Source organism: Delphinapterus leucas, chromosome 8 (assembly GCF_059928025.1).
Source record: "Delphinapterus leucas isolate spDelLeu-1000000601 "Yukka" chromosome 8, BTC_Dleu_Yukka2, whole genome shotgun sequence".
In the NCBI taxonomy this organism is placed as follows: domain Eukaryota; kingdom Metazoa; phylum Chordata; class Mammalia; order Artiodactyla; family Monodontidae; genus Delphinapterus; species Delphinapterus leucas.
The window spans coordinates 59924501-59943837 of NC_143136.1; the positions used below are offsets into that span (position 1 = coordinate 59924501).

Below are 19337 nucleotides of genomic sequence, written 5' to 3' on the forward strand. Positions count from 1 at the left end.
AAAATTTGCATCATCTTGCCATTCTTAAGATTTGTATTTATTTGTACTCATTTATGCCTATGCCTGCCCCCTTCTAAAACTTCTTACCTTAGCATTGGTCTAAGAAAAGTCCATGACTGCCAGCTCCAGTTACAAAAACCACAACAGATATTTGTGAAAAACCCACACATAGGTCATGCGAAACAATGAGAAGTATGTTTAGGCCAATTTTCTGGGTCTGCCTTTGTCTGTGAGCCTCTTTTTCACAATACCGGGAGTGCTGTGCTGTAGGCAGATTACTAGATTCCTGCAGCCCGGCGCAGTGGTGGGGAGCCAACATTAACGCCTCTGCAGACAGGAGTGCTTCCGCCTGGGGCCATGAACATTTGCTGACATGGCTGCTCACTTGTTCCCTGGTTTGTGTACTCGGAGGCCAGGCCAGGTGGCACGGGTGGTACTCAGCTCTCAGCAGACCCCTATGTGGCACCCAGACGCTCAGCTCTGAACACACAGATCTTGAAGGCAATTCCACCTCCTGTAATTCTGGAGTTTGGGGCACCGCTAAATTACAAGAGTCATCTGTGGCTTAAGATGAAGATTTTATCATGATCATTCATCTTATTTTGGTTGTGATTCTTTGGAGAAATCTTAACCAAGCAAACAATAACAGCCAGCATCTCTGCCTCCCTGATGGCTGCTAACGAGGTACTGCTCAGGGCCAGAGTGCTCTCCCTGGGTGGGAGCCCCGCTCTGCAGGTGCCCCTGGCGCTCCACCTCAGCGAGGCATCTGCAAAGCGCCAGCCACCCTCCTGCCACGTTGACAACGGGTGCCTGAGATAATCTTTCTCTCCTTCAAGGAGAGGTAGCAGTGGGGGAGAGGCAGAATCAGGGGAGTGTGAACAAGCGCCCCAGCTCCAGGCACAGAGTTCAAGAACATAAATAACTGGAATGCAAACGGGCACCTCCAAGCAAACCATTTGGAGTACACAGGGACAGCCAAGAAAAGCTATTCTGTGGGCCCAAGGGGTGATTCCCAGGGGGGAGATTTTATTCTGACTTTAAATAATCTGCACAAGTTGGAAGACATTCTCACCTTCATCAGAGCCACGGATAGGCTGGCGCTTCTGGGCTCTGTCATCGCCTGTGTTGAACTGCTGCAAGAGAACTTTGTGCTGTAAAAAATAATAACCGCAGCAGCTGTCATAAGGAATGAATGACAAATGCACGTTTGCAACTCAGAGGACACACATCTGAGGAGCAGAGTCGAGAAGTAAACATATTTTGTCTTTACAAAGTAGCACTGTCATATATTGCAATGTCATGTTTCTGGAGAACTGTCACTCTACAGGGCACAGTTAGAGGATCCTAATCCATTGCCACTTACCTTCTTTTGTGGAGCCTTTGCATCTTCTGAACTACGAGAAATAGAGAAAGCACATTATTTGATCCTGTTGGTACTATTATTTTAAATTGCTTCATTTGCATATAACTTTGATCTTAACATTAGAAGATGAAACCACAGCATCCCTTCAGGAGGCAACACGAGCCTCCTTATTTTAATACTGAGAGGCCAAGGCCCAGAGGAGACAGCTAAGAGATCAGCTCTTGTCACAGACAGATCCCTGGTCGAACTGACGATAAAAGCCAGAATTTCTTGATCTCAAAGTCTATTTGGCAGCCAGTATTTAATCAACGGCTCAAAGAACAGCGTGTGAAAACCTTCTGTGTTGCCACTGAGAGGACACAAATATTCACCACCAACAGCATAGGCAGCCAAAAGTGAATTTACCATATAAGTAATTCTCCTCAAACTTTCTTTAGGTGCCACTGACCACTTTACTACTGGATTCACTGCCTTGAACCAAAGGGACCCGAGTTTATTGAGTCAGACACTCAGAGAGGATCTCTGGCTCCCCAGGCTCTCTCTTGGCGGCCATCCGGCACAGAAGGCAGCTAAGGGGAATCTCTGTCCTTTTGTTAATCTGGCCTGACTGCACCTCTTCACCCGACTCTCAGATTGCTCAAATCAGAATAGTGTGTGGTTGTTGACAAAGCATCTTTCACCTTTTGGGAGGTGGGCAAAGGACCTCCTGGAAGATGATGTGATTCAGAGGCAGCAGGCACTTACTTGATGAAAGCACACCCCAAAGCCAAGCCCTTCCTTACATTTGCTTGACAATCTTCTCCAACTCGGGCAGTTGCTCCTTGAGGGCAGCAATCATCCGGGCATCATCTGATACAGACACATAAAACTCCTGTAATTGGCAAAGGTCACAGGCTTTTAACAAGAACTGCAAAAGGTACGTAATTCTGTAAAGAGCAACAAAGACGTGTCCCTATGTCACCTGCCTCACTAGCATCTCCAGACCATGGTTTCATGGACTGGGGACAAAAAAGTAAAAGAGAACGTTACGGCATGCCTAAATTCACAATTGCAAGGGAGAAAAAGTTTTGGAAACTGATGGTGGTGATGCTTGCGTTACACTGCGAACGTAATTAATGCCACTGAATTGTATGCTTCAGAAAGATTAAAACAGCAAATTTTATGTTCGATATATTCTACCACAATAAAAAAATTTAAAAAAAATTGAATTGCAAATGAATTGTTTATATGATATTTATACCAAAGGCAATGCAATGCAGTGTTCTGGAATGGGTTATTTTATAGTCTATCCTTGAAGAGCACTGTTTTCACCTCAATGTTTTTTCAGGGAAATTTTAATATTTATTTTGAATATTATTTTAGTATTTGTTGTTTAATATTTACCACTGGTCGCGGTTAACTGTTGGTGGTAAAAGTACAGTCGTGGTTTTCAGCACTGAGCTGAAATTCTGCTGAGTTCACGTCACCAACTCAGGACTCTTCACTGACGTCCTGGGAATGGTCCCGCCCACCGTGCAGCAGCAGCCGTGCCCTGCTTTGTGCAGGAGCAGTGGCCTCCCCAGCAGGAGCTGAGAGCTGTGGCAGTGGCAGCTTCACACCACTTTGGCTCATCTGTAAAGTGGTCCTTTACTCGATGCAATGGGTAGAGGCCATGACCCAATGACCCAAGCTGCTATTATTCCTCTACATTTTCAAAATCCTTTATCCCACAGCTGTGAGGGACTCTCATCGTCCACCTTTCCTCCCAGCCTCACTTCTCTGCCTGCCAAATGACATGAGTAAAAAGGAGAGAGTGGGGACGTTTCTTTTGGATAATTCATTATTGAACAGACAGACTGATAAGGTTTGAAACAGAAGCCACATTGCCTTTTGCCCGCACAGGAGTAAGGTCCCCATCTCAGATTCGGAGGACAGAATGAGTCATCAAGGATTAAATGCCCAGGTCAATGCTGTAACTTGGGCTGGAGCCATGGGAAGGAAAAGGGAAGCTCAGCTTAAAGCAGTGTTTACAAAGTAAATCGTTTCCCTTCAGAGCTACCTCGTGGCCCCAGGAATTCCTCAGTAAAGTTATCTGCTTCTCTCTACTCAAAAGTATCCACCATTTGATCTAGTAATCCCACTGCTAGGAATATAACCAAGGATAGACCTATTGGCACAAAAGTGTTCACTACGCTGTTATTCTAGGAAGGTAAAAATGGAAATGATGTAAATATCCAATAATATGGGAACAAATAAATATATCTGTGGCAGGGCCATTAGAAAGTTTTATTAGAAAGACTCTACTGCCATGGAAAACTCCTTACATCAAGTGGAAAAAGCAGCCTGTAAAATGATGGGTACTATGTGATTACAACTACGGAAAATATAACAGAGAAAATAACCAAATGAAGATACATTAGAATGCTACTTCCAGTTATTGAATTACAGGGGCAGGATAATGGATGATGCTTTTCTTTACTTTCCTTATAGTACCTTTCTGATGAAAGAACATGTTAACAGAATCTAGGATCGGCAATTACAGTCCCTCCAGGGAAGCTGCCATGCCTATGGGTAGTCCCTGCATTGTAGGACAAAGGTGCATTCTTGGCAGGGATGACCCCCACGTACCTCCAGGAAAGCCATTGCCACATCATCCTCTTGCAGGACGTCTCCATACATGGCGGCCCACTGCAAAACCAGGCGGATGACTCGCCTCTTATTGTTGAGGGCATAATCCATTTTCTCCTGTTCTGTACCTTGTGAAGGCTGTGCGTGGTAGGTGCCAAGGAGTCAAGGAAGATATTTAGCCATTCACTGTGCTACTTGCAAAGATAGGGTGACAGATCCCAGCTTCAGAAAGCCTGCCTCCTGGACTACTGGAAAACCTTCCTTAGGCCCTCAAGAAGACCCTCACCTGCACACGGGTTCTGGACCAGATGCAGACAAACCCAACTGGCTTTGCCTTGATCGCTGCCCAAAGAATTAGACTTGCATGGCTCCACTTGGACTTGTGTGTTGACAAGGATTCTTGTTGCGCCTGGCTCCGGCTCTCATCACATTCCCTGCCTGCCTGCTGCCCTCCTTCACCTCTAGGGCTGGTAATGCTTCCTGCTGTTGCGCCTTGCCACCTCTTGTTGGCTCCCACGATTCTGGACACATCTCTACAATCCTTCATTATATGCGCTTCAGTTAAACACTTACGAGTGGGCATCCAGTCCTGCTGGAACCGTGACTGACACAAAAAGCACATGGGAAGGAAGTGAGACTGAGGTAGATAAACTCACCCAGGGTTAGGACAAGGAAAGGTTCCTGCTGTATCCGTCTTCCGGTGAGGGACTCAGACACAGTTTTTTTTAGACACAGTTTTTATACCATCCTTTTTTCTCTTGCTCAGAACCATTACTTAACTCTTGCTGGCTTTTTGTGCATCACTGGTTAGTCATCTTAACTATAGATTCCTTGAGGCTTGGGGTAACACGTTACTTTTCTTGTATTCCGTACCATGCCTAGCACAGTGACGTTTACATAGAAATTTTATCCATTAATACAACAGATACCTGATTGAGTGTCTACTGTATGTGTCTGGTGAAGGTCCCTGCTCTCAGTTTACATTCTTCTGTGGATTACAGTAGGGAAAATATAGTATGTGATCAAGAAAAATTTTAGATTAGACATACTGTTCCTTTTTCAGTGATTTATAGTACATATTATAGACGATTCGTTCATAAAACAGTTTCCTTTTTATAACTTACACTGTAACTTGCACAGAGAGTACCTCAGTTAAGCCCTACTTTATAGTCTTGGGATGAAAACATCATTCTTTCTACAAGTGAGCAAGCTGACAGTAAAGGAGTGTGAATGGCCAAGATTACATAGTGAGATTGTAGAGCTGGTTTTAAATCCAAGACTCCTAATTCCAGCTAGTTTATTCTGCATTATACAATATCCCTGTGCCTCATACCTGGCTACAAGACTGGGCATGTCTTAGCTTACGACCATGACTTAAAAGGCACTGTAGAAAACTGTCTTGTGGCAGTGCTATGCTTGGGAGCTAAACCAGTCCAGGGCCTTTTCTAAAGGGACTATAAGTAATCACGATCAAGGTAAGTGACAGAACTTTAAAGCAAAGGTTTACTGCATGTAAATGGGTTGCAAAATGGCTTTCATCAACTGAGCACGGGATTCATAAAAAAGAAAATTGCTCAACCTGTATTGCTACAATTCTCTTTGAGCTTACAATAAAAAAGGGAAGAAAGATCACTTTCTGTGAAAATTATTTTTTTTCTGATTAACCCTTTGGTCTCTTGCTGGGATGCACACATAACTCAGTCTTTCTTTCCGAAGAATTGTAATGCTGGGCACTACATTTTAAGACTATCTTTTAGGGTACCTAGGAGCATAGTCAGGCACATGGTGGGTACCAAGCGAGTAATTCTTGACTGATTGAAAAATATGTACTGGTTCACTCATAAGTCAGTAAGAGAGTGAGAGAGAGAGAGAGGTTCTTTCCTACTTGTATGAGGCTGAAATGGTTTGAAATATCTAGTTGATAGTAAGTGGATATGATTCTAACTTTCCAGGTTATCCCGACTTGGACTCAAGGAAGCAATACACATGCTTGTATGTTGCATCCAGAGACACCAGCTGCACACCTGTGGCTAATCTATAGGGCCCTAGTGTAGGATGACTAAATTGTCATTGTCTCTGTGGGTCAGGACACAGATTTTTCTTGTCTTCTCTTCTGCTGGGGAAATCTGTCTTTTGTGTACAATAAAAACACATGATTGCAAGGATTAACGTGATTAACACTTCAAATATGGGTCGGGCTCTACAGTTTATAATAAATATACTCAAGTGCTTACATGATCGTGTAATGCTCTCCACAAACCTGAAGGGTAAATATTTACAGATGAGGAGACCGAGGGTCAGAGAGGAGATCTGCCCAAGGTGGTTCAGTGAGTAAATGGCAGGGCTTACAAATCCAGGCCGGGCTCTTATGGCCACCCCTATGGCCCAAACAGTGGCTATAGTGACTACACACTGGTGCTTGGGTTCATGAAATTATTACCAGTAATTGCATCTGGGAAGCAGAGATCCTAATGGGAAAGAGATTTCTCCTCCTCTCTCTCTTTCTCCCTCTCTCTCTCATCCGTCCTTCCTCCCTCCCTCCCTCCCTCCTCCTCTTCGTTCCTTCCTTTTGGAACTTTTTGCTGAAGTTCCTAGTTTCCTAGAGCTGACTCAGCATGTCCAATCCCGAAACCAAGGGCTGAGTGCCCCCCACTCTTCATGTATAGCTCCACAGCCTCCTGGGAGCTAGAACTGACTGAATCCAGAGGGAGTAGGAAGAGGCTTTCTCTTTTTTCTCATGAAAGTTACGAATCTTTACCTCTGGAAAAAACAAAAGGAAGCACTGATTTGTTTCACAAAGTCTTGCCTTTCCCCTTCCAGGTGTTTATTCACTAAGGTGGGGTTGGGAGTAATAGTATTTTCATAGCTGAATCTAGGCACGTGCTCAAGGATTCGGCCCCGCCACAGGCATTACACCATTCCACTCCTCAACAGGCTGCTGAATCAGATTCTCAGGGGACACAGAGAAGACTCTACCTGTAACTGATCTGCCTGAAATGGTCACAGGGGAGGTGCTGGGGCTTCTATTTATTCCCATAACAATCTCCCCAGGTTTTTAGAATATTTATGTGAGTTTTAGATTTTATTTAACTCCTACAAAAAAGAAGGGGAAAGAGAAGAAACCTATATTCCCTTCAGAAAGCAGCCAAAGAATAAAGAGCATCCCACCAGGTCCCTTGTCTCAATATGATGTCAAAAATGCAAGCTAACAAGAGTAACATTTCAAATATAGTATTTGTAAATTCACACACATCAGAAAGGTTGCAGAAACCATTACTTTCCGTGGCTAAAGCTGGGATAATAATGCATGAACCATTTGATGGAGAAAGTCCTATGTGGAATAAAAATCTAACTCTTCTCCAGCACAAATAACAGTTTAGAAAGGATCATTAATGCATACCACACACATTTTTAACATACGAAGAACACCATCTGAAATACATACTTAGCTAATGTCTGTTTCAAGAGTGGGTTAGTAGAGAATATCAAACACATAATAATCTAATGATTTTGTCATATGATCAGGAAATACTTGTGTAGAATAAGGTCATGACTCGTGATATCATGACAGCTGGGTTCTGGTAAGAAGCAATATGGCTGCTTGAATTCATGGGAAAAAGTCACAGAAAGATAACATGGTTCTGGTATTTGATTCTGGTCGCTCATAAAGTGCTAAAGTCTGGAAGAGAATCTGGAATTATTCCCTTAATTGTTACTTTTAACACAATTAAGAAAAGGCCATAGTAGTCCAAGTGGCCAAACTCATCAGTCATATACTGAGTTGATTTCAGATGATTCACAGAATCATAGAATCTGAGCTTTATCTCCTTCAACTCCACCATTTTTAGAAGTAAGGGAACAGGTAGAATGAGGTGAAGTGATTTTTCTGAATCTATCAATGGAATTCTTCCAACTAGAACTCAGCTCTCTTACCTCCCGCCCCAGTACTCTGTTGACTTGTTTATGTTATTGTGTTTGTCTAATATTATTATTTCTTTATCCAAACATATGCTATGCAGCAGAATTAGGTAACCTAGAAGTTTGTTGGATAACAGGGAAATCCATGCGAGATGTAGAACTGATCCTCAAAAGCCCTCAAAGAAGACAAAGCACATACAGAAAACCGGGAGTTAATTGTTGCAGCCTTGACCATCTGAGAGTCAGCGAAGCAGGATCCCTCATGTCTGAACTAGACCCCCTCTGCTATATATATTCAACCAGTTCTCTTGTCCAACGTCTGTTGATTTAGAAAGCAGTGGCTCTCCACTCCTAATCAGACCAGATATTCTTAAACTACTGATGATTCAAATCCTAATTTGAGGTTTCTCATTATGGTAATATGACTTTTCACCATCCAAGAGCATTAAATAATCCTTCAGCAACATAGATGGACCTAGAGATTATCATATTAAAATGAAGTCAGACAGAGAAAGACAAGTATCATATGATATCACTTGTATGTGTAATCTAATAAAAAGATACAAATGTGCTTCTATACAAAACAGAAATATACCCACAGACATAGAAAACAAACTTATGGCTACCACAGGGGATGGTGGGGGGCAGGGGGAGAGATAAGTTAGGAGTTTGGGATTAACATAGACACACTACAATGTATAAAACAGATAATCAACAAGGACCTACTGTATAGCACAGGGAACTATACTCAGTTACCTTGTAATAACCTATAATGGAAAAGGATCTGAAAAAGAACATACATATCTATAACTGAATCACTTTGCTGTACACTTGAAACTAACACAACATTGTAAATTAACTATACTTCAATAAAAAAAGAAAACAAATTCAAAAAAAAGAATCCTTAACTGCAGGAACCATGTCTTAAATTCAACGTGAATCTCTACATTTCCTAATCAAGGACTGGGCACGCAAACATAAAAAGCCTCAAATGTTCACCTTAAACTATTCAGTGACACTGTTTGGAGTGCTACATATAATAGAATATTCTTTAAACTGTTTTTCCCCCAAAATATCACAGCTCTTTAAAACTCTTTATCTAAATTACCTGAAATTCCATTTTGTCGAGATATCAAATGCAGATCGTAGATACATTCTAAATAAGTTCATATTCAATGTTACCAGGTTGACTAAGTCTACAGTAAATACCAAAATCTGGTACATCTTTTAAACAGAACCTTTTAGTTATTGGGTCTTTAGTCTATAGGACCACAGCCTTTCAGAATGACTGAATCTTTATTGAACTGGACCAGCCCCTTTGACATCATATAAACATGGATGAAGACAAATTGGATCTGTTTTCAGTGAGGTATTAGGGCTGAGAATCAGAAGAGGTGAAGGCCACAGAGTCTTTCTACCCTGCCAACAGCAGGTTTAATATTCCACTGAGGCATTTTCCTCATGCCGGCTCTGCCGTTCAAACACTGTAATTAGTTCATATATTTTTACCTAGTTATTATCTTACTCACCACAGGCACCTGTAATTTTTCTGTATTTTTTTTTTTTACTGCTCATTTACTTATTCTTAATTCAGCTAATAATGGTTCCATGTATTAAAATTATCATGGGGAAAGTAAGTGAAAACCTCCTAGGATGTAGAGGCAGCAGGTTCATTACAGCCTACAACAGGGAATAAAAATATTATGTATACTTTCTGCAGTAAGTACATGCTAATTATGCAGCTATTTGTAAAACACTTATCAACATTCAGACTGATACTCTTCAATGTTGTTGTTTTTTAAAACCCTGCTTTGCATACAAGAGCTCTGCTTGAAGCTGAAAACAAACTTTGGGGGTCATCTGCCCACTGACTAGACAAAGCTTTTGCACATTATTTTATGCCATATTCCTCTCATGATGGTACAATCATTTATTTATAGGGGGCACTATTTACACAGGGCTTTAAGGTTTGTAATGTATTTCCCACACACAGCCTTATTTGATCTTCGCAAAAACCTGGTGAGGTGGGTAGGGCAGGTATAATTACCCCTATTATATAGATGGGGTACAGAGAGGTTAATTGCCAAGTAATACAGGTTTCAAGACGCAGGTCTTAAACACGGGTCTTTTGACTTCAGAGCTCTTGCTTTTCCGACTGTAGTATGGGCCTCTTTACTACCCTGCTTGACTTTGTGGAGCCTCCCCACATCCTGAGCACCAAGTCTACTCCTTCCTTGATGCAGCATGTGCTTGGGAATGCAAGTTCTGGAATTAGACCATCTGTGTTCATCTCTTGGCTTCCCCACTTATCAACTGTGAGACCCTCGGTCAGTTAACTGACCATTTAGAGCCTCAGTCTCTCCATCATCAGTAAACTTCACAGGATTGCTGTTACGAAGGAGATGAGGCAATACTGGTAAACCACGCAGAATGGCATCGGAGACATATTAGGTACTCAGTTAAAGGTTATCGATCATCATTATCGCTGATCCACCTCTGGAAATAATACAAAATCTTTAAATGGATGGCTTTGGAATTTTTCATAAGACCAGGCATTTCTGAGTTGAACACTGTGATGCTATTCCTACCAACACAGCTGCTCCTGTGTTTGTGTGCACCTTCCTTATTGCTTATTGTGTGTAACCAATCCTTATTGCTTATCTATTAACTTGGAGCTCACATGAGCGCTTCCTGCCTCCCATTTTCTTGCTCAGAATATTTTTTTTCCTCACTGATTTTCAGACTTCTCTGCATTTTCAGAAGCCTTTAGTTCTTGGCTATTCTTTTTAGTTTTAGTCAGGGGTTTGTACTCATAGCAGAGCAGTTAGGACTTGGCCTAATGCAACAATTGCTTGGGTTCAAATATTGTTCCAACCCTTACTAGTATGTAACTTGGGACAAATTATTTATCTGCTCAGTCTCACTTCCTTAATGCAAGAAGAGTACACATCTCACAGTGTTGACATGAGGCTGAGAAAATGTATACAAAATACTTTGTAGAATGCCTGATAATACAGCCATTTTCTCTGAAAGAGGATACCATGTTCGTATCATCATCAAACCAAGCCTTCCTCATTGGAAATAAACTCTGAAATTGAGTATCTGCAGAGATAAATTGTTCTTACAGTGCCACATGGATCAAACACTTTTTGGAACCAAGTAAAGGACTAAAATGGTAAAATTTGGCTTCAACAAAATTTAAGCTGACAATCTTCCTTACAAATGCCAAGAGTATTCCTAAAAACATGGCTTTAAGGATCTGATGCTCTTCTGTAAATCTTGATTTACAAATTTTGGTAATTGTTCCTCTTGGAGAACCCAAGTCAACTTATAAAGAGAATACCCCCAGGTCATTTTCACAGAGAAATAAAGGATGGAGACTCTGCCTTTTCAGTAAGGAAAGCTATTGTGTTTACTTTGTTTCTGTATAAGGGACGTAATACATACAAAGGCAGTTTTACCTAAAACTTAGTGGCAAATCTGTATTCCATTTTTTCTTTTTAATTCAAGAAACTAAATTATTTCCACACCAGAAGCATAAAATTCATGTTTAATACTAAGCCAAAAGAAATTAGGATACTAATATTTGACCAAAATTATTGCTGTATTTAAATTTTTATAAATTTAAACCATTTATCACTTAAGATTCTTTCAGCTGAAGTAACAATCTGTTCTAAACAACAGATTGTTGTTTAGAACAGATAGTATTGTTGTATTTGTTGACATAACAGAGACTCTGTCGTAGGGTAAGCTTCAGGATTGGTCTGAGTGCAATGATGTCATCCTAGACTTCATTATTTCCCTGACGCTCAACTCATCTCAGCTTTGTCATAGGGCTTATTCCCCTAATGGTTGTAGGACGGCTGCCACAGGCAATTGGGGCAAGAGGCTGCCTGTTCTTTCTTTTTTATTAAAGTATAGTCGATTTACTATATTGTGTTTGTTTCAGGTATACAGCATAGTGATTCAGTTATTTTTTTCTGATTATATTCCATTATATGTTATTACAAGATACTGACTATAATTCCCTGTGCCATATAGTAAATCCTTATTGCTTATCTATTTTATGTATAGTAGTTTATATCTGTTGATCCCATACTCCTAATTTGTCACCGCCCCCTTTGGTGACCGTGAGTTTGTTCTCAAAGTCTGCGAGTCCGTTTCTGTTTTGTTCCTGTTCTCTTAACTGCTTTTTACTCAGAAGCCCCAGGAAGCCTCTCTTTGAATCTCATTGGCCCTGTCTACATTGGGCCTGCAATGTGAGAACCAATCACGGTCAAAGGCAGCCAATTACCATGACCAGCTAGACTGACCACCTGACATGGCACTGATGGTGGGGACTCAAATACAATGTCCACTGCAACTGGAATTACATTAATGCTACACGGAGTTCCTCCAAACATCTGTTAGTATATGTGGAATCTCAGGTGGTTATTTGGCTTCCGAGTGCCTTGTAAAATGTAAATAAATATCATACCAGTGCCTTTTTTGCCTCACATGTGGGGGCTGGTGTTGGAAAGATAAAGTAAATGATGTGAAAATGCTCTGAATCAAAGATACGTTTATTAAAATTCAAAATAATATTAACTCAGTTGTGATCACTTAATTGAAGGCCTGCCTGCATTTGTACAGACAAAAAGAAGGCAGAGTTTCACCATAAAACACAAAATTACAACAATAGGACAGCAATAAACATCAAAAGCGTTAAAATATTCCGTATTCTTTGCTTACATTTAGAAACTTAAAGTAAGGAATATATGTGGGCAAAGGTTTAGCTGGAAGGATGCTGATTCATTCCACTGTGTTTGCTATAGGAAAAAATGTGGAGATAATCTAAATATTCGATAGGAAGAGGCTAAGAAAATTAATTATGACATATCTACCATATAATACTGTGAATCAATAAAAATGATAACATGTTATTCTCATGCATCCTCGTCACCTTGTTGCCCAGCACAGTATAACGTTGTAAGTGTTCAGTGTTTGTGGAATTATCTGGAAAAAATGATGTAGTTTTATTTGTATATACTGATTTGAAAAGATATCCACAACATACTAAGTGAAGAAAACCATATTTTTAAAAACCATATACAACATGATCTCACTTATATAAAATTATACACGTATATAATTTCTGAAAGCTTTTTCATAATACAATGGTGAGATACCAGGTGAATTTTGTTCTTTTTCTGTAAATTCAATTTTTTACAATGAGAATGTTCTATTTTTAAGGATGACAAAGCTATCTATATTTAGAAAAATGGTGTGAAAAAAATTAATGGGAGAGAAATGGCTCTGTTTGTTTAGTAACAAACCATACACAGTTATTTAGCGTATGACCCCATTCTTATATTTCAGAGCATATATCTATATGTATAGAAAAAAGACTGGAAGGCTACATACCAAAATGTTAACCACAGTAATACCTGGTAGGTTTATAGGGGGTTTTAATTTTCTTTTTAAAGACTAATGGAAAATTGAACTGAATTCTAAGTACAGATTTTAAAAAGATTAAAGAAACTAGAGATGAAAAGTACAGAAATTGAACAAATATAATTAAAAAAAAACTCATTATAAAGCACTTGTATTCATCAGGCCAAATCATGTTCCAAGCATATCTAATGAATAGAGAGTCTCTCTCATTAGCACATAAAAGGCCTGAACTATTAATGTTAAACAGAGTTTTACCATCTTCTTCTCTGCTAAAAGCAAAATTGGAGGAGACATACAATGTGGATTAAGGACAGAAATAGCCACCAGTGGCTCAGGGCTCAAATCTTTTCTGTACTTTAATTCTGAAAGTAATTACCTTTCTCTGAGCAAATCGTAATTTTTCATTATCCTAGTTTATTGATTTGGAAAAAGAGCAGTGAAAACACTGACTTCTTCATAGAGCTGCTATGAAAAGTCACACATATTAAGTACTTAAAAACACTCAGCCAAATCAACTCACTCAGTACAAGTGCTTTAATGGAACGTGGTTAAGTATTATATTTTACTATCCCTAAACCCCGTAACAACATGGGTATTAGCCCACTTGTTCCGTTTTACATTCTATCTCCCTGTCACATGAGGACATGGTGCTAAGCAGTTTATATGTGTCTGTTTTTGTCTTTTTTTTTTTTTGACTGTTCATTGTCTATTTCTCCACTTTCTCTATTTTTCTTTACAGGCAGTCTCTATAAAACTGTCCAGTAAAGTGCTTTGCCTTTCTTTGACCAATATACCAGCAGTGACTCAAGCTACTCCCAGGGATGTGGGAATGAGGTGAGGGCCCAGGATGTTTGGAGTAGATTTACTCTAAAAGCTGTTCCTTAGTTGCTACCCCCGAGGTTCCCTTCTAAGGTCTGGACTCTTTAAGGATTCCTTCAGTTCTCTGAGTTACCCCATCCCTCTGATGAATTCCTTTATTCCTTAAGTCACTCACAGTTGGTTTACGTTACTTATGACCAAGAAAAGGAGCTTACATAAGAAGCCTATATAACATCTCCCTGGAGGCAAAGGGACTAAAACTTGAGTCTTTAGCATGATATAAACACACTTACACATATGTGACTTTCAAGGATAGAGCCCTTTGCATTCGCTTGCCTGTGGCAGGATAAGTTCCTGGCCTCCCTGGCATGCTTTCTCGAGGCATTAGAGGACACTAATTCTTGTTTTACTCCCAGTATCTAAGGACTGGACTTAAGCTGTCCAATATGGCAGCCACTAGCCACATCTGGCTATTTACATTTAAATTAATAGAAATTAAATAAAATTAACAATTCAGTTCCTCAGTCATAGTGGCCAATTTCAAGGCTAGTGGCTACTGGACTAGCACAGATATAGAATATTTCCATCACTGCAAAAAGTTCTGTTGGACACTATTTATTTGGTTTTAACAAATTAGGCCCACTTTGGTTTTTAGCCAACTGAAGCACAGATGAACATGTATCATGCATGCAATACATTACCAAGAAATGTTCTTAAACTCTAATTAAAAGATAAGCTTTTAAAGAAATAAGTTGTGAAGAAAAAAAAAGTGACACACCCCATGCTTTGAATCCTAAGACCTGGATAAATCCTAGTTCTGCCACTTGCCTTGGGTATGTTTGTTTTTGCCTCAGAATCCTCGTTTGTAAAATAAAGCTGATACTAACCCAATAGAGTCCTGTAAGGATAAAGTAGTATAATATGGGTCAGTGGTGCCTGACACGTAAAGAGTTGATTCAAAATAGAACAATTAAGAGAATCTAAGTTCTCAAAGGGCGGGGTGTGAAGGAGGTGGTCTGAGGGCACTAAGTAGCGTAGATGATACCCAACCATCCTGATTCCTTCCATCTCTGAGAAAAGAATTAGGATTGGATATCACAGGCCTCCCTTGATTCTACTGTCCACTTTCCTGCCTTCTCCTCCCTGCAACATCATCCCTGCCACATCCCTACTGGGGCATGGCATAGACTTTCCCTCTAGGATCTTCTATTTTAAGAGCAGAGGTCAGTGCTATGAATGTTCTCAATCAATTCTGAAGGAGAATAAGCTAATAAGAAATCAGAATTTGCCAGAAGAATATAAGCTTAATGTTTGGGGCTTTGAGTTGTAAAGATATGACTTGGCCCACTACGTTCTCTCACCCTTCTTTTGGTTTTGTTTGCCTTAAGCTTATCAACATGCGAACTGTTGGGGGGGAAAAAAAAATCTAAACTCAGTGGTGGTTTTTATTTTTCCTTCCAACAAATCTCAAAGGTCTAATAATGATTACTAAGTATGGAGTTAAAGAGCACAGAGAGATCCTGAATGTGTTAATTTTACTTGAGAAAAACTATATATGAGCCAGAAAGAATGTGTAATATATTTAAGTCTCATTAAGCTGTCATTACTTGGAAAGATATTTTCCAGGCAAATAAACACCCAAATCTCACTCTTGCAGCATCCTCAGAATAGCACATTCAACTCCAATCTCCTATCCTCACACATTCTGTTGACTTCAAAGAGAATTATGGGTGAACAAGAAAATGAGAATCAGGTAGGGCAATTATAATTCTGAAAAAGGAAAACAGGCCACATTGATTGGGTTGCTCAGAGAAAAGAGAGCCATTCTCCTTGAATATATCTCGCTGCTCAAGAAGGCCAAAGTATTTGGGGGCCTAATTTTTTGCTGCTTTAAAAATAAAGCAGAATTGGAAAGTATACTTTCACATTCTGCCCAAGTTGAGGGTGTATCTCATTCATAATATTCACTCCTCTTATTCAACTTCTATCTTCTGAATGTTCCCTCTGTGCCAGACACTGTGCACCCACTGGTCAACTCAACAGACTATTGAAAAGCTGCCCCCAAACAAGCTCAGTCTGAAGCTACCTAGAGGAACTGCCATTAGAATTTCAAGTTTTATATCTTTGACATATGTCCATGGGATAATGATAAAAATAGCCACAAAGGAATACATTTCGGTATCTAGAGAACAGGGTGAACTAGGACGAATGTGAAAGAAAAGTGGCCCCCCAATGATAACTTGTATCTATCTCAGCAGTTAGTGTTCTGATTAATACTACAGCTTAGAGGGACACAAACAGATCACCGTCCATCCCGCCAGGTATCCGGACAGAGGTACAAAGTCTGTCTCCGAGCTTAGGAAACTATCCCTAATAATATTGGTCACCATAGCCTTCTCTGGCCTACCTCCCAGGTATGTATATTTCTCATCAGCATTACCTTCCTTATAAGGGTAAACTGGCTCACTTTTCTCTGCACAGGGAATAAGGAGGAAATCCTTAAACATGGCACAGCAAAACCATGCCAGGGAGAGCTGGAAACCTGTGCGAGGGGAAAACTGCTGATGTTTCAGAGTTCGACAAGGGCGGAAAGCACAGTTCTGCCCGAGCCATGACTTACCTTGAGAGCATGCAATGAGATAATGGCCATGTACATGTGGGGTGTTGTCGAGGGAACAGACTTCTCACAACAAAAGGATATTGGGCCACCAGAGCTGGGCAAAGCTGGGTATTTGGCATAAAAACACAGTGCATCATAACAAAGTCATTTAAAACTGAATCTGCAGGGGGGCAAAACAAAGCAGAAAAGGAAATTAGATTCCTGTAGAAATGTTTAGGAAAGCAGGAGTATCTATTCATGTGTTCTTGGCCAGTGGTTCTTACACATCGGCTTGGGGTATTGTGGTTTTACTGTACAAAGAAGCACTGTGTATAAAAGTAATACGACTGACAGAGCTTGAGATCAAAACTCAATTTCTTAGGACAATGGACAAAACATATGGTAGTTTTAAAAGAGACAGACTTGTAATAGTGACACTGGTCACCTGAGCCACAATTAATTTAAAAAAATATACATATAAAACTAAAGAGCCACACATGGGCAGTACCATGTATGCAGGATTAGGACATGGTCATTTCTTTGTCTATTTTACACCACCTGTCTTTTAGTCAATATCTCTTTTCCTTTATTTCTTTTTTACCTTCTATTTCCAGAAGGAGCAATAAAAGATGAAAGGGTGATAGAATCACAGAAAAAGGAGGTGGTAAGAGCAGAGAACTGGTGAGGGAAACAAAAGCAGAAAAAAAATAAAAAAAGATAAAGGCTGTGAGCAGCAACTGAATCAAAACAAAAGCTCTCCAGTAGATTAAAATGGTGTATGTCCTATATTTGAAGCTATTTTTAGATAGGTAAGTGGGGGAGATGGCAAAAGAAATAAGGCAAGTCCCCCCAAATAAGCTTCATCTTGAATTTGATGCTGCTTCTTCATTGCAAAGACTATATTATCCAGGCAGCCTTAATGGGAAAGCACGTAAAGACAGACCTAAAAGCCTTAGGGGTACACAAGTTAAAGCTTTGGAATCCAAGATACTTGTGGGGGTTTTCAATTAAAAATGAACTTCCATGGCTGAGATCTGTGAAACCCACATAACTTCTCAAATAGAAAAGGGTGAGAAATATGAAAATTGTCTAACTATATGTATTGAATTTTCAATGTCTATGTTTTAAATTAACAAATACTGTCAAAGTTGGAATCAGTGACTAAAGGTTTAACTGTTATACGTATTTTTAAAAAATTGATATAATTGTCTAAATTATGTAAGTTTAAGATACACAAAGTGTTGATTTGATACATGTACATACTGCAGTATGATTACCACCTTAGCTTTAGTTAACATATCTATCACGTCACATAATACCATTATACTCATTTAAATACAGGTGATGAGTGTAATCCAAAGTTGTCATAACTAGGTGTGACTAGTGATTTCAGTCCCATTATACTGAGCCAGAGAAGATGCCGAGGTGTCAGACAGAAGATGTACGGAACTTTTTTTCTTAGGTATGAAAGGATGTTCATTGGCATGTCTGAGTTGAACATCTAGTGTCATCTTTATATATTTTAGATATAAAGGATTTCTCTGAGGATAGGAGAGAAAATTCTTGCTTATAAGGCTCCCCGAAGCCTGTGCTATAAAGTAATTTAAATTTTGCTAAAGCAGAGATTTGAGGAGCATGCTCCAAGGCTGGCGAGACCGTCAATCAGCATGGTAATCACCCAGCACCCACATCTCAATGTGGCTTTCTTATTCTCTGCTCATAAGCAGTAACTCTTGAGAACTGATTAAAAAAATCATTTCCTACTAGAAAATGATTTTCCAAGTCACTCAAGGACTAATTCTGGTCGTAGAAGTAGAAAGTCTAGGAAACCAAAAGGTCTCAGGCAGAAAATACGTGTTTTGGGGTAAACTAAGAGAATGTACTATCAAAGCCAGGGGTGTTCATTTCTACGATGTAAACCAGTTTCACTGGCAACTCTGACATCTCTTTCGTATTGTAAATCCAGAAATGCCAAGGGTCTCCCACCCCACTGCATCCATGAGTTTCATGGGGCTGAACTAAGATTATTTTTAGTGTCTAGGAGGACCATACAGTAATTCATATTTTTGATTATAAGAAAGACAGATTTATTCTTTCATCCAATCCATGAACATTACTTGCAAGAATAACAAAATCAGAAAAAAACCGCAGGGAATAAAGTTCAGTATTAAATTATGACGTGAACTTAGTTCTAATATAAAAAATGGAATGGTCAGGAGTCATATCCTAAGTGGCAGTCACGCTATATACACTGATTTCTGGCCTCCAAGTTTTTAAGAAGCAATAATCCAGTCCCCTCCTCTTTCAGAAGTGACTTTAAAAGGAAGAATATATTTGTTCTTCATGGGTAGTAAAGATCTTACAGATCTTTTCTTAGATTCCATAGTCTCTAATGCACCAGAACATTCCTTTTTGGACAATATTCACTTTAGAGAAGATGTTGTTTCTTGTATTATGCAATCACACATTCTGGGCAACAGTTAATCGAAGGGGAAAACTCTGTATTTTTCCTGACCTCGGGTCCTAGAAATTTGGTTTGAGGTTATGTTTGCCTCTTGGAAGCAAGCAATCCTCTCATAACTGGTCCCTCAAGGATTT

General features: G+C 39.8%; 1 protein-coding gene across 1 annotated transcript in view; it reads right to left on the reverse strand.

The window, feature by feature from the left end:
• RAPGEF4 (Rap guanine nucleotide exchange factor 4) overlaps nucleotides 1–19337 on the reverse strand; it is a 141299-nt gene that overhangs the window by 33957 nt on the left and 88005 nt on the right. Inside the window, exons 13-17 of the mRNA XM_022570050.2 lie at nucleotides 16842–16920; nucleotides 3971–4121; nucleotides 2146–2234; nucleotides 1364–1394; nucleotides 1073–1151 (exon numbers count right to left, since the gene is read on the reverse strand). Coding sequence (XP_022425758.1) covers nucleotides 1073–1151; nucleotides 1364–1394; nucleotides 2146–2234; nucleotides 3971–4121; nucleotides 16842–16920 — 429 coding nt within the window. The remainder of the gene's footprint in view (nucleotides 1–1072; nucleotides 1152–1363; nucleotides 1395–2145; nucleotides 2235–3970; nucleotides 4122–16841; nucleotides 16921–19337) is intronic.